Source organism: Lemur catta, chromosome 8, assembly GCF_020740605.2.
Source record: "Lemur catta isolate mLemCat1 chromosome 8, mLemCat1.pri, whole genome shotgun sequence".
NCBI classification, from domain to species: Eukaryota; Metazoa; Chordata; class Mammalia; order Primates; family Lemuridae; genus Lemur; species Lemur catta.
This window is the reverse complement of record NC_059135.1, coordinates 54989131-55003975: the sequence shown is the minus strand read 5'-3', so window position 1 is coordinate 55003975 and position 14845 is coordinate 54989131. Positions and strand designations below refer to the sequence as shown.

Below are 14845 nucleotides of genomic sequence, written 5' to 3'. Positions count from 1 at the left end.
TATGTGATTTTATTCATGTGACATTCTGGAAAAGGCAAAACTATAAGAATAGAAGACAGATTAGTGGTTGCTTGGGTTAAAAGGTTAACCCAGGGGAACTTTTAGGGTGATGGAACTGTTCTTTATGGCAGTGGGGTGGTAGATACATGCATTTGTAAAAACCCATAGAACTGTACATCACAAAGAATAAATTTTAATGTGCACAAATTAAAAGAAAATCAACCATATATCAAGGATCCCAGGATCAAATACAGACTGTGAGTTGAATCTAACTGTATCACAAAGATGAAGATAACCATGTATATCTTCACTTCACTGAAGGGGGCAGAGGGCAAAAAAGGAGGTGACGTAAGTAACTTTGGAAAATGGTGTTTTGAGTGGAAACCATAAGGCTTGAAAACAAAAAAACTGTACATAAATACCATACTCTAGTTGGTAAATCTGCTTCTCACATGGGTTCATGTTAACAATTCTGAAACTACTCTGTATATTATATATACACAAAGTTTAAAAAAATAAATAAATGGGCCAAGTATGGCTGCTCATGCCTGTAATCCTAACACTCTGGGAGGCTGAGGCAAGAGGATTGCTTGAGGTCAGGAGTTTGAGGTGAGGAGTTCAAGATCAGTCTGAGCAAGAGCGAGACCCTGTCTCTACTAAAAATAGAAAACATTAGGCAGGTGTGGTGGCACAAGCCTATAGTTCCAGCTGCTCAGGAGGCTGAGGCAGGACGATCATGTGAGCCCAGAAGTTTTAGGTTGCTGTGAGCTAGGCTGACACCATGGCACTCTACCCCAGATGACAGAGCAAGACTCTGTCGAAAGAAAGAAAGAAAAGGAAGGAAGGAAGGAAGGAATGGAGGGGAAAGGAAAGGAAAGGAAAGGAAAGGAAAGGAAAGGAAAGGAAAGGAAAGGAAAGGAAGAAAAGAAAAAGAAAGAAAGAAAGAAAAAGAAAGAAAGAAAGAAATGGTAAGTAATGGGAGCTAGATTTCTCACTGTCAACGAAATTAGAAATAAGCAAAGGGGAAATGCTAAAATGAACCCTGTGGTAGCGTTGAGTCATAGAAAGTATGAATTCATGTTTAGTTTAATATATGTACAGATAGATACAAAAATAACTACAGATATGTGTGTATACAAGAATCAATATATATATACATTTTCTAGCTCTGTCTCCTGCGAGAAACAATGACATTCTAGTAGTCATGAGCACTTGGCTTCTAAATACCATTCCTCAATTAAAGGAATCAGCGCTCCTTAAAGAAATGGCTATTTCTAGGGTAGAACAGGAAAAATACAACATGAGCCTAAAGCATCTTCTAGTGCCAAAAAGTACAGAAGTACTCCAAAAACATAAGGAGAGTTGCACAACAATGTGAATATACTTAATATTACTGAACAGTATGATTAAAAATAATTAAGATGGTAAATTTTATGTATATGTGTATTTTACCACAATTTTTTTAAAAAGCATGAGGATCTGTCAAAAGAACACAGAAGCCAACCTGAAAAGTACTCCCAATGGCTCTCGCTATGCAAAGCCAGCACAATTTAGCAACAAAATTTTGCATTCCCACCAGCAATAAATAACACAGTATTAACCAAAGTACAAAATAAATATCCATGAGTCCTTATGGATATAAATAAGTGATTTAATAAATAAATAAGAAAGGGCAAACTTCCTTACAGAAGAATTGGAAATAATTTATTTATTTTTAAATTTCAGGATATTAAGGGGGTACAAACATTTTTGTTACATGGATAGCTTTTGCAATGCTTGAGTCACAGCTATAAGTGTGTCCATCACCTGAATAGTGTTCATTGTACCAGTTAGGTAGGTATTTGCCGCTCCCCTCTTCCCCCCTCCCCCCGATAGATTTCCAATGAGTTTTACTTCCCTCTGTGCACATATGTGTTCATCATTTAGTTCCAGTTTAAGAGAGAATACATGTGGTGTTTGTTTTTCCATTCTTGAGAAACTTCACTTAAGATAACAGTCTCCAGTTCCATCCAAATTGTTGCAAAAGGCATTAATTCATCCTTTGTATAGCTGAGTAGTATTCTGTGGTATACATATACCACAGAATTCCAAATACTTTATATAGATAATGCCCTTCCAGGAGGTAGAGCTTAATTCCATTTCTCCACTTCACCTCCCAAATCCTTGAGGGTGGCTAGACATAGTGATTTGTTTCCATAGGGAAAGAGGAAAATAGTAACTTTACTATTAAGGAAGACAGCACCAAACAAATGATCAAGGTTAACATCACCAGTAATAAGCCATGTTAATAACACAAACTCCTGATATGATGTGATGAGAATGGTGTTTTACCTCTGTAGTGTTCCTTCCCAAAATCCATAACCCCAGTCCAATCATGAGAAAATCAATAGACATATCCAAAAAGAGGTATATTTTTTAAAATGCCTGAGCAGTGCTCTTTGAAACTGTCAAGGTCATGAAAAACAGGAAAGATTAGGGCACTGTCACAAACCAGAGAAGACAAAGGAGACGTAACAACTAACTGCCAGGTAGGATCCTGGATTGAATCCTGGAACAAAAAAAGAACGTTAGAGTATAGCCTGCGATTGCTCAGGGAAACCTGAACGGAAGTTCTCAGAAGATGGAAAAAAGCAGCAAAATGGTGGAAGCAGATCGACCTGGGAAACTGTTCATAGGAGGCCTCAATACTGAGACCAGTAAAAAGCAGTATCTGGGAAATATGGTTGCATAGTGGAAGTTCTTTTGAAGAAGGATGGGGAAACCAGTAAGTCCAGAACCTTTGTGTTTATTACTTTCAAGATGCCCTACAGATGCTAAGGATGCTGCTAAAGATATGAATGGAAAGTCTTTGGATGGAAAAGCAATTAAAGTAGAGCAAGCCAACAAACCGTCTTTTCAAAGTGGTGGTAGATGGAGACCACCACTTCCTCCAAGAAACAGAGGCCCTCCAAGAGGTCTGAGATGTGGAAGAGGAGGAAGTGGAAGAGCAAGAGGGCATCCCTCACGTGGAGGACACTTGGATGATGGTGGATATACTCTTAATGTCAACATGAGTTCTTCTAGGGGACCCTTTTCCAGTTAAAAGAGGCCCATCTTCAAGAAGTGGAGGTCCTCCTCCTAAAAGATCTGCTCCTTCTGCTGCAGCAAGAAACAGTAGTGGAATGGGAGGACAATGCCCACTATCATGTGGAAGAGAAAATTATGGAGGTGCTCCATGCAGAGAGCCAGTGTCTTCCCAGAGAGATTACTATATGTCACCCAGAGATGATGGTTATGCAGCTAAAGAAAGTACTCAAGCAGAGATTATCCAAGTTCCCGAGACACCAAGGATTATGCTCCACCACCTAGAGAGTATTCATACCATGATTATGGCCATTCTAGTTCTTGGGATGAACATTCCTCTAGAGGATACAGTGATCGTGATGGCTACAGTGGAGGCCGTGATAGAGATCATTCTGAACGTGATGGCTACAGTGGAGGCCGTGATAGAGATCATTCTGAACATCCAAGTGGAGGCTCTCACAGAGATGGATATGAGAGTTATGGAAGGTCCTGTGGTGCACCTGCACGTGGGCCCCCGCTGACTTATGGTGGAAGCAGCTGTTATGATGATTATACATGAGATGGATATAGTGGAAGTTGGGAGAGTTACTCAAGCAGCAGAAGTCCTATCTATTCCAGTGGTCGTGAGCGTGCTGGCAGACAAGAACGAGGGCTTCCACCTTCTATGGATAGGGGGTACCCTACTTCTCGTGAGTCATATAGTAGCTCAGGTTGTGGGGCTTCCGGAGGAGGTCGTGGAGGAAGCTGATCTGAAACAGGAGACCAAAACAGATATTAAAAATAACACTAATTTGGGTACCAAGGTTTCTTTGCAAATAGAAAATTAAAATATTACTTTCCCAATGTTACCTGATTACCTTTAAAGAAATAACTTGGTTTTGGGGTGAGAGGCAGATACTAACTTTCCCTCCATGAATTTCTTTGGCTCTTATGAAAAAGAATTGTTAAAAGTAATTGTATAATCATTATGTTAATTGAAAAGTAGAAGTTACCTGTTTAGCTGTAATGTCTGTATTGCTAACATTTTCAGAGTAAAAATTTGCATGAAATGCCAAAAAAAAGAACATTAGTAGAAAAATTTATGAAATTTGAGTAAAGTTTAGAGTTTAGTTAGTAATGTGCAAATGTTGGTTTCTTGATTTTAACAATGTACCATGGTCCATGTAAAATGTTAACAATAAGAGAAACTGGGTGAAGGGCATATGGGAATTCTCCATACTATCTGCAACTTTCTTTAAATCTAAAATTATTTCAAAATCAAAAGTTTCTTTAAAAAAATGAAAAAAAAGAAAAATTTGACAGTAAAGGTGATAGGAACGTCCAAGAAACACAAGAACATCAGTACAATTTGGGCCTTGTGGCCAACTTTGATTGCTGAGAGGATCCCTCCATGTTCAAAGCATTCTCACTGATTGTTTGATTATCCACAAAACAGTAGAGGGTTAGTAAGCATTACTCTAGTGTGGTAGTTCTCAAACTTTGTATGTATCAGAATCACCCAGAAACTATTGAAGACTGCTGGGACCTGGCCTCACTGAAGTAGACTAGCACTTGGACTTCTGTATTTTTACAAAGTTCCCTAGTGAACTTGATACATACCCAAGCCTGAGAACCACTGCTCTAGTGCTTTTCTATTACTATAACTACTAAAATGATCATTCATTCATTCAACAGCCATTTATTGAGCAACTATTCTATGCCAACCCTTTGTTAGTATTAAGTGTGCAGTAGAAGACACAGAGGCAAAGACCATGTCCTCATGGAGCTTGCATTCTAATATGAAAATAAATATACACTGACTGAGTCTCTCCTTGTATTTCCTGGTTGCAAGTCCCCAAAGAGAAAAACTGATTGGCCTCGCTAGTCACCACCATCTGTTTTGGGAGGCAGAACTGTTACTAAAAGGCCATCTCATAAGTTATTCCATGTAGTTGTTGGCTGTCTGTAGGTCAGGGTTCCCCTCCTGTCCAGTCAGCTGTGCTGAGTATCCGTGGCACATAACATGATCCCTTATGTGGTTTGCTCTCACAGCAAAATGGATTAGGTCAGGAAGGGGCCATGGGAGGCCCCCCTCCCCGACCTACCAGTGTAGTTGTCATCCAAATACAGCAGAAACTGAACTTTCCAGGGTAGTCTGGAGGCAAAAAATAAGGCTGCAGTAGCCAATACAGGTAGAGTTTTCCTAACCTGAAAATATGAAATCCAAAACACTCCAAAATCCAAAACTTTTTGAGCACCAACATTAGATTCGAAGGAAATGCTCATTGGAGCATTTTGAATTTCAAATTTTGGGATTAGAGATACTCAACCAGTAATATTCCAGAATCCAGAAAAATCTAAAATCCAATACACTTAAGGTCTCAAGCATTTAGGATAAGGGATACTCAACCTATATGACAAAAATGACCCCTCCATCATGAGCCCCTTATTTATGAGAACTGGGAATTAATGGAACCCAGAATAGACACCCAAAATTGAATTTTAGATGCTCCTCCCAGAAAAATAGATTGCTCTGGGTTTGATTTTTTTAGCCTGTAGATATTTGCTTTTGCTGGACTTTGCTTTTCTGCTTCTTATAATGTTTCAAAAATACCAACTTGCCTGAAGCAGATTCGTACTCCAATTGAGACAGACTTGGACAATAATCTCCCAAGTGTCCCCTCCATCATGTTGTATTTATATTAGCTTTGGCAACACCCTTGAGATTTTATTCTTTGCCCTCTATTGCAGCATATTCCCTGACTAAAAGAGGAAAACAACTGGCACTAGGAAAGCTGGGGCAATGGTTATCACATTTTTTCAATCTCAAACCTGGAGGACCCTGTGCCTCACCCCCTAACAATTACCACTAAAGAAATAGCACAGGTGGTTTTCTTTAATTTATTTTTAAAACATACTTAATCTCCAGTCACAGATTTTGATGAAGCACAAGTAATAGCCACATAGGTAACTTATTAACTGATTCCGAGAAAGAAAAAGGTTGAAGCTATGATTACATACATTCCATTAAAATCAACAAATATTACTACCATGTTCCCAATATTCAACCAGGCACTAGGGATCTAAAGACAAAAAGCCACGATTCTCACCCTGAATAAATAAATGGACCATAAATGGTGGGACACAGGCCTGTGATGATGTTGACGATGCTACAGAAATGAAGGAACTGATTGTTTCAGGAACTCAGCATGAGGAAAGAGTCATTCTAAACTGGAGGATAAATAAGTGACATTTGAGATGAGCCCTAAAGGACACTTAGAATTTTTCTAAGTGGAAAATGTAAGGAAGGGCATTCCAGAAGTAGGGATTAGCACGAATAAAGTCAAGAGGGTAAAAAAGTAAATGGCTTGTCTAGAGAATGGCAAGTAGCCACTGCAAGGCTGAAACATACTGTGCAGCTCTAAGGAAGGTCTGGACTTGCTCACGGACCACCGCAGATCCACAGCCTGCGTTCTGCAAGCCATGGCTAGTGTCAGACGTCTGGGAAACAGCTGGTCCAAAAACTTTGACCACAGAACATAGGAGCAGCTTATGAAACCATCATGAGGAGCATTATGATTGCCAAGCAGAACAAGAACATTATCATCAAATCTAGTTCTCATATTTATTCCCTCACATTAAATTCATCAATTTATTGAATTACCTGTCTATTACTCTGGTGAATTTTAGGAACACAGAGCCAGCTCCACTGCAGACCCTGTCCTTGAGGAGCCCAATAACTAGAGATTTCATTTATGTATTTATTAGGACTCCTAAAAACCTAATATTGGCTTATTGAAAGCAAAGAAAGATTTCATTTATTTATTTATTTATTTAAGACAGGGTCTGGCTCTGTTGCCCAGGCTAGACTGGAGTGGCATCATCACAGCTCACTGCAACCTCCAACTCCTGGGCTCAAGTGATCCTCCTGTCTCAGCCTCTGGAGCAGTTGGGACTAAAGGCACCACCACCTCCAGCTAATTTTTCTAGTTTTTGTAGAGACAAGGTCTTGCTCTTGTTCAGGCTGGTCTTGAATTCTTGGCCTCAAGCAACCCTCTTGCCTTGGCTTCCCAGAGTGCTAGGATTACAGGGGTGAGCGACCATGCCTGGCCTGATTTTTTATTTTAAAACTTTAAATAATCTTTTAGTATTACAAAAGCGGTCCACGAGCATTATAGAATATAGAACCAGCCAAAACAAAAAATGAAACATCTCTGTCACCACCCAGAGATCACCACTGTAACCCTTGGTTCATATCCTTCCACATCTTCATATTCATACATATGTATTAGTATTAGTATGTATTTTGTTAATGTTTTCCAGATTGTCTCAGACACATCCTGTCTTGTAACCAGCTTCTTTTTCCAGTCAATAATTTCCACTTTTCCATGTGAATAACTACTTTTCTTCTAACAGTGCATACTCAAATTTCTCCAATTGAGCCAAAAATATCCTTATGGCTTATTTCTCCAAATCAGCCCCCAACTCAAGACCTCACATTGCATCCCCTGGTTACATCCTTCATGTCACTTACATCCAGCACAGTACCTTTCATAGGATTCTCGCTTGATGCAGAGAACTGACCAGCTGTCCTAAGGCCCACCTCCTGTATCTGCCGGGTTTCCTGTGGTGTCGGTTTACTTGTTCCTCTATTCTCCGTATTTCCCATAAACTGGAAGTTCGAAATAAAGATGCATTAGAGGCAAGTTAACCCTTTGGGGCTAGAATACTTCATGGGTGATAGCATGTACTTCACGTTGCATCACATCAGAATACACATAACATCTGGTTGACTCACCATTAGTGATTATCAAATTGACTACTGGGCAATGGCAGTAACTGGGGACTTCAGAGGGAGCCCATGAAAGGGGCAAAAGGAGCAACGGAGTAGGGTAAGTATAAATAAAACTTGGCTACTTAAAGGAGGCGGGATGGGGAACCGAGCAGCAGCAGCAGGCGATGGGACTAGAAAGAAATCCAACCGTGCTTCCTGCACTGACATCGCTCTGATTGTGACCAATCCACTGATCTTGTAAACCCCATACCAAAAAAGGAACTTGGTAGGTAATTCTTTGGGACAGCTGTTTCAAAAAGGGAACGTTTCCCCTTATAAAATTTCGCTGAGCGGATGAGGTATTCAGCCCACAGAGAGCACTATTACCTTTAACTGTACAATCTGGGACAAGACCTACAAACCCAGAAAATGAGGAGCTTGGTGTGTTTTGTATTCGTTCCTATTCTTTTCAACACCAGCCCTTTCCCTGCCTCTGGCCATCAGGGGGAGCTACAAGCAAGCAACTGTTTTTCCGCGCGAGTGGGAACGCGTCTACATGAATCTTGTCCGACGCAGGGCCCCGTAGCAAGGTGCCGAGGCCGCAGGAACTCGCAAGTACGACTAGGCCTCTCCCCTCCCTGCTCCCGCCCTCCCTCCCCGCCTGCGAGCGCTGAGGCCCCTTCCGGTGGCTCGCGGCAGGTGGCGCTGTCTGCGGCGTCGCAGCGGCCCCGGCTGCCGCGGCGACGATCTCCCAGCGGGCAGTGCGGCCCGGCTCTCGGGCGGCAGCGAGTGCCACGTCCCAAGTGCTACGCGGAGGAGCGCAGCGGACGGTGCGCGGGGGGCGGAGAACAGCGCGAAGCCCGGCTCGGCCACAGCGTTCGCCCGCCGCCATGGGCTCCTCGCAGAGCGTCGAGATCCCAGGCGGGGGCACGGAAGGCTACCACGTCCTACGGGTAGGGGCTCCGACTGCGGCCCGGGAGCGGCGGGCTGGAGGCGGGGCCCGGCTGCGGGGAGGCGGAGGCCCCAGTGGGCCCCTTCCCCGGTCAGCCAGGCCAGATCCCGCGCAGAAGTGGCGACCATGGGCGCTGCCTTGGCCGAGGCTGGTTCCGGAGGCCGCGCTCATCCCGCCTCCGTGGGGCGTCCTGGGCCCGAGGTCTGTGGCTCCAGGAGGACCGGCTGAAGCCGGAGGCGGCTGCAGGACACTCGGCCGGGGGCCGGCCCGGGGCGTAGGGGGGCAACCTTGGCTCCCCTTCCTCCTTACGGCCTTCTGTGCCCCTGCCCCCTAGTTCTTAGCTTCCAAAGTTAGGTAGGGCTCGGTGCAGCGTCTCCAAAGGGGTGATGTGTAGGGAGCTTTACTTGAAAAGGGATCCCGAACCCCGCAGTCTGGAGGCAGGGGAGCGGAGGGGCGGGTGCGATGCGAGGGCAGGTGTTAATTCACCCCGGGGTGGTCTGGATGTCGGGAAACGCCAACGAGGCAGGAGACAGAAAACGAAATGGCTTAAAATTATGTTTGACAGACTTAAATATACTTGATTTTGACAAGACTTTTTCCTCTCCTGTGTCTCTTCCGACCCTTCCAGTCCTCCCCTTCAACATTTCCTGGAGGGGGAACTTCCGTTCTGTTCTCTCTAAGACTGCTGAGGGTGTGGTGAATGTTAAGGTCTAGATCCACAGTGGTAAAAGAGGTAATGGAGAGGAATGTTTTACAAATAATCTGGGTAAATAATGGAAAGTAACCTTTGTCACCAGGATGCAGAGAAACATAGTATCTCAAAAGGTGTTAGCTAAGCCCCTACCTTTGAATGGCATGGGTTATGCAAAGCGTGTGGTGCTTTCCTCAAGGAACCGGGTGACTTCAGAAGTAACATTAATGGTTGTGTGCGGTGACACCTGTGTGAGTGGTAACATGTTGAACTGTCAACAGAGTGGCTCCAGTGCGTAGCACCATTTAGGGACATATTAGCGTATCACCAGATTTTAGCTCCTCACGGGTAAGAGCGTTTTCACTGAGAGTGCACCCCTGGTGCTACCTCCTTTTCTGCCCTGGGTCCTATTCAGGGGTCCCTAACCCATGGTGAGTTGTGTAATTATTTCATTATATTTTACAATGTAATATATAATAGAAATAAAGTACGCAGTAAATGTAATGCACTTGAATCATACCGAAGCCATCGCCGTGGAAAAATTGTCTTCCATGAAAACGGTCCCTGGTGCCAAAAAGGTTGGGGGACCGCTATCAGATAATGTTCTTAAATTACCCAGATATCTGGGTGATAGGGCTGTGATAGATGACTTTCCTGATTTTCAGGATTCTCGTGTCTATTGCTTCTTCATTCCACTAAAAATTTCGCTTGAAGCCATACTCTTGATAGGAAACGATGATTTTTTTTCCCCCCAGAAAGAAAAGGTACTCCTGTAAATAAGCCATATTACCTTCCTCTTCCCAGCTAACCAAACCCCCAAGTGCCACAATGATAGGTAAAATGGAAGGAGAACTGTCATTTCCCAGATGTGAAGTGAAAGTTAGTGGCAATGTCTTTCTATTATCTGGTCTGATTTTGAGTTCTCTGGGGTATGTTATCCAGTATTACTAGCTGGCTAGTTATAGCCATGAATCCTGGGGGATTTGTGATCTTTTTGTAATACATACACTCAGCGAAACTCAGTAAAACACGTTAGTGTTAATGAGTACTAAAAAGTCTGAATGTTTGAAAGAAAGCCATACACATCAAAAGGATTCCAAGTTAATGACTTCATTCCAATATAAAACAAGTTGCAGTGTATTTTCTTTATATAGGTACACCTCAGCAAATTCATGTTCATACATATTCAGTAGTGCAGATATGTTATTAACCTTTACATCTGATTTTTAGAAACACTAGGGGCAACCTTAGTTACCTATCTGCATCTGATGTTGCAAAAGATGAAATAATTCTTATTTAGAGTTTTATTAGAGGGAGCTTTAAAATAGTAATGATCTAGTTTAAGAAAATTTTGGTTCTGAGTTCCTAACCACCTCTGCCCTGATTCTGTATTGGCTTCTTTGTCTTTGTTTTTGGAGGGAAAAGTACTAAGTTAAAGCTTAACGTATAAAGATGTCTTCCTTTCTTTTGTTATTGCCTAAATGTATAGTGGTATATTCTACTGCTGGATTACTAAGCTTGTAAACCAGCATAAATATAGCAGGAAAATCTTGGAATAAAATCGCCCATGTTCAGTGAGTTCTTGAATGATTTAATTACAAGTTAGTTTTCTTTAATATCCAATTCCCTGGCCATTTCCTTGTTAGTAATAAAAATTTATATGACAAGGTTTTGAAATACCAATTATAGTAGCAGTTATATCTACTGCTGCCTTATTGTTTCACGAGTTCCTATAATTCAGATTGATTGAACTTCTCATTTTTTCCATTATTTTTCAATGTCCATTTTTAGGTTCTGCTTTAAAAATCTTTAGGGGACAACCTTGAAATGGATTCAGAAATTCTGCTGTGAACAGTGTACTTTCCTTTTTATGTATTATGTATTTATGTGTTAATGCATATTTTCATGCAGTTGTGGTCATATTGCATACCCAACTCTTTATCCCCACTCCAGAAATAACCACTGTAGATAGTTTCTCATGTAGCCTTTCAAATATGTTTTATAGCATATAAAAGAATCTCTCCCCCACGCCTTTTTTCTTTCTTTTTTTGTGGAAACATATACATGCTGTTACACACCTTGGTCTTCTCAGTTGGTAACCTATCCTGGCAGTCATTCCATAGCAGCACAGAGATCTGCCTCATGTTTTCAGTTAGCTCCATAGTAGTGTGTTGTACCATAGTTTGGTTAAGCAGCACCTCCTGGTGTTGAACATTTAGATTTCCAGTCTTTTGGTGTTATAAGTGCATGTCTGCAACCTTCAATCCTACTTTTTATTTTCACTTAAATTATACATTTTCCCAAATTATTGTATTTAATTTTAATGTCTGTTTATAGAAATGATCTTCATTTTAGTAAATTACTACGTTGTTTTCTGGTTATCAGCATGTGTTCATTAGGGAACATTTGGATAAGGTTAAAAAGTACAACTAAGAACCTGAATTACCTGTCATCGCACCATCTAAAGATAAATACTACTGAAGTATTTTTCTTAGTCTTTTTTTCCTGAGCCTGACATTGATCCTTAGCCATGTTTCACAAAGATTTTGAAGGATATGACATATTCAAGTACTGTATGGTCAAAAGTTATCACAGGATGTTAGCATTATAACCTAAATATCCAACAACTGAGGAATTGTTAAATAAATCAGAGCCTACCCACAGATTAGAATGCTATACATTCAGTGAAAATTGTGTTTCAAAACACTCTGTGTATGTGCATGTACATTTAAGCGCCCAGGAAAATAAAACTGAGAGGTAATAAACCAGAATATTAAAAGGATTATTGGTTGATAGTGGCATTTTTATATTCCTTTTAACCTTTAATATTTTTTCTAGAATTTCTGCAGTGATCATTAAATACTTGTATAGTCACAGAAAGTATAGTTATGTAAAGTTATTTTTAAAAAGATACCTAGTGGAAGATTTTAAAATTTGTTTACAAGTTTTCTTTTCAAAATAATATATTTCAGATTCTCTTATACAGTGGGTCTGATTCTATGCTCACCATGAATGCCACTTTTATTTTGGGCCTCTAATACTAATGTGGAGCAGGAAAAATGTTAGGGCTTCTCAATTTTGTTAGAAGTTACTGTAAGCTACCTCCTACAGTTGAAGTATGTTGAATATGGAATTCTTGCCTAGATTTTCCATTAAATATCAAGTAAGTACAACAAGATCATTTTCAGAATTAAAGTTTTAGAGTGACCTCATGGATGCCCATTATAGGACCTATTTCTAAATTAAAATATTAAAATTAATTCTCTTCTACACTTATAACTCTTTGAGATAGGGGATATCTAAGACATTCTGGAGCCAGTGTTCACACCAGTGTGAGGATTTGGAAAATATCATGCTCATGATTCCTTATAATTTGCTGCAGGAGAGATTTTGAGGTGATGGATGTTTTGAAGGAAGGGTCATTGAGATGAAGTGTGTCCCCAGTATAATAACAAGCTTTTACCTCTTGAGCCATTTGCTGCAGACTGGGCAGCATTTAGGTACTTTCCCCAGAGGAGAAAGCGAATGCAAGTGGAATTATTTCTGTAGAAAATGGAATATGTAGACCATATCTACTATCGCATGGAACTGTTCCTTTTTAATAGTGCCTCACTAATCTACATGAAATCCTGTTGTGATGGGATTGCAATTTAGTACTTATTTTGAAAAAGTGAATTTCTAATATTTGATAGTCATAATTTTTTTTATTCTTCTAGTACATTGTTTCTCAAACTTTTTAAACTCATACCCTCTTTTGAAAAACATGAAAATCTCACTATGGCTCCCTCCTCGCTCATTCTCGAAACAGTGTGTAAAAAGAAAACTTTTGGGTTTTTTGATGTTTGCCAATATTATACTTATTATATACTTATTATTTATTATAATTGGGAAACCACCTGAAGATTCTGACCCTGCCCCCAAATTGATCTCTTCTAATAAAAGGCCAAGAAGTTGTTTATTAAATATTCTTTGCAATTGCTTTCAAATGTAGGAATCACAATATTTCAGTTTCTTAAAACCATGGAACATAATGTATATGAACCTTAGGGCACTTTGAGGAATTGTAAGTATTATTGAACATAAACTTTTCCTGATATTAACAGGCCTTTAACAAATTAGTTGTGTCATGTTTATATACACTTTCATATTTATGTGATTAAGTGTGTTTTAATTTGTGGACTGTTATCCTCAGGATCTTCATTTGGGGAGAACTGTTCATGGTTAATTATGGTTTCAGTAAGTAGTAGAATGCACAGAACTGTTTATTCTGCCTTCTGGGTCAGATACTAACAGGGCTTTTTAATAATTTCTCTGAAATTTTTGTAAGAATTGAGCTTAGAATAACCACTAAATCAGTTTATTCATTTTGCTAGCTTTAATATTCCACTGAAAGGATTATATTATTTTGATTGATTCACTAATAAATTATTAACAATCTAAACTAGGAAATATTTATTTGTTAAGGTTTAATATGTGCTTAGAATCACTGTATGTTGCTTTGAGAAGTATGAATATCAAGTAAGGTGACTTTTGTCTTTTTAAATGACATACCCAGAACCAAAGTAGTTAGTTACTTTGAGGACTTTACAGTGTCCTTCTTGGCATTGCAAATAATTTACTGCTGCATGATGAGAATGATGCTGGGCTTTTGTTTTCTCTCTCTCTCTTTTTTAAGTACCAGTGAGAGATCATTCAAACACATTATCAGAAATAAGGAACCATGTCCTCTTGTACACATGAATGCAGAGACACTGTTGTAGTAGACCACTGGAGACCACTCTTGGGAACTGGATTCTAGTCCCAGCTCTATCACTTCATTGTGTTTCCCTGGGCAACCCTTTAAACTGCTTTGATCTTCAGTCTTTTTATCTGAAAAGTGGGGATGATAGTAGTGCCTCTTCTACCTTTTTCACTAAAAACCATATTAGATATTATATATGAAAATGATGAAAAAATTAAGCACTGTTAAATCTCTTTATTAAAACAGTACTGTCTACTTCATTGGTTGTCCTGTGGATTAAATGAGATATTCCTTGTCAAGCATTTAGCATAGAATCTGGAATATGATAAAGACTCAATATTAGTTGATGCCTTTATTACTAGCATTTGCATTATTTTATCAACCACTGAGAATCACTGTTACAATAGCAATACTGACTAAAACATACTACTGTAATCATAAACATTTTTAGCAGTATTTTAATTTAATCAACCAGCAGCTATTTTTGACCATGTACCTAACCCTGTACTTTACTACTGTTTAAAACATAAGTTTGGGGTCAAATCTGACCCATTAATTTTAATTACCTAAGCACACACATATATGGTGACTGATAATTTTCTAGCATCCTCATTTTTAAGGAAATTAAGTCTGCTTTCTAAAAGG

General features: G+C 40.0%; 1 protein-coding gene and 1 pseudogene across 1 annotated transcript in view; both read left to right on the top strand.

Moving 5' to 3' along the window:
* Positions 1–2638: 2638 nt before the first annotated feature.
* Positions 2639–3841, top strand: LOC123643261 (annotated as a pseudogene).
* Positions 3842–8424: 4583 nt separating this feature from the next.
* The window catches only part of GORASP2 (golgi reassembly stacking protein 2), a 32813-nt gene continuing 26392 nt past the window's right edge, over positions 8425–14845 (top strand). Inside the window, exon 1 of the mRNA XM_045558717.1 lies at positions 8425–8769. Coding sequence (XP_045414673.1) covers positions 8707–8769 — 63 coding nt within the window. The 5' untranslated portion in view covers positions 8425–8706. The remainder of the gene's footprint in view (positions 8770–14845) is intronic.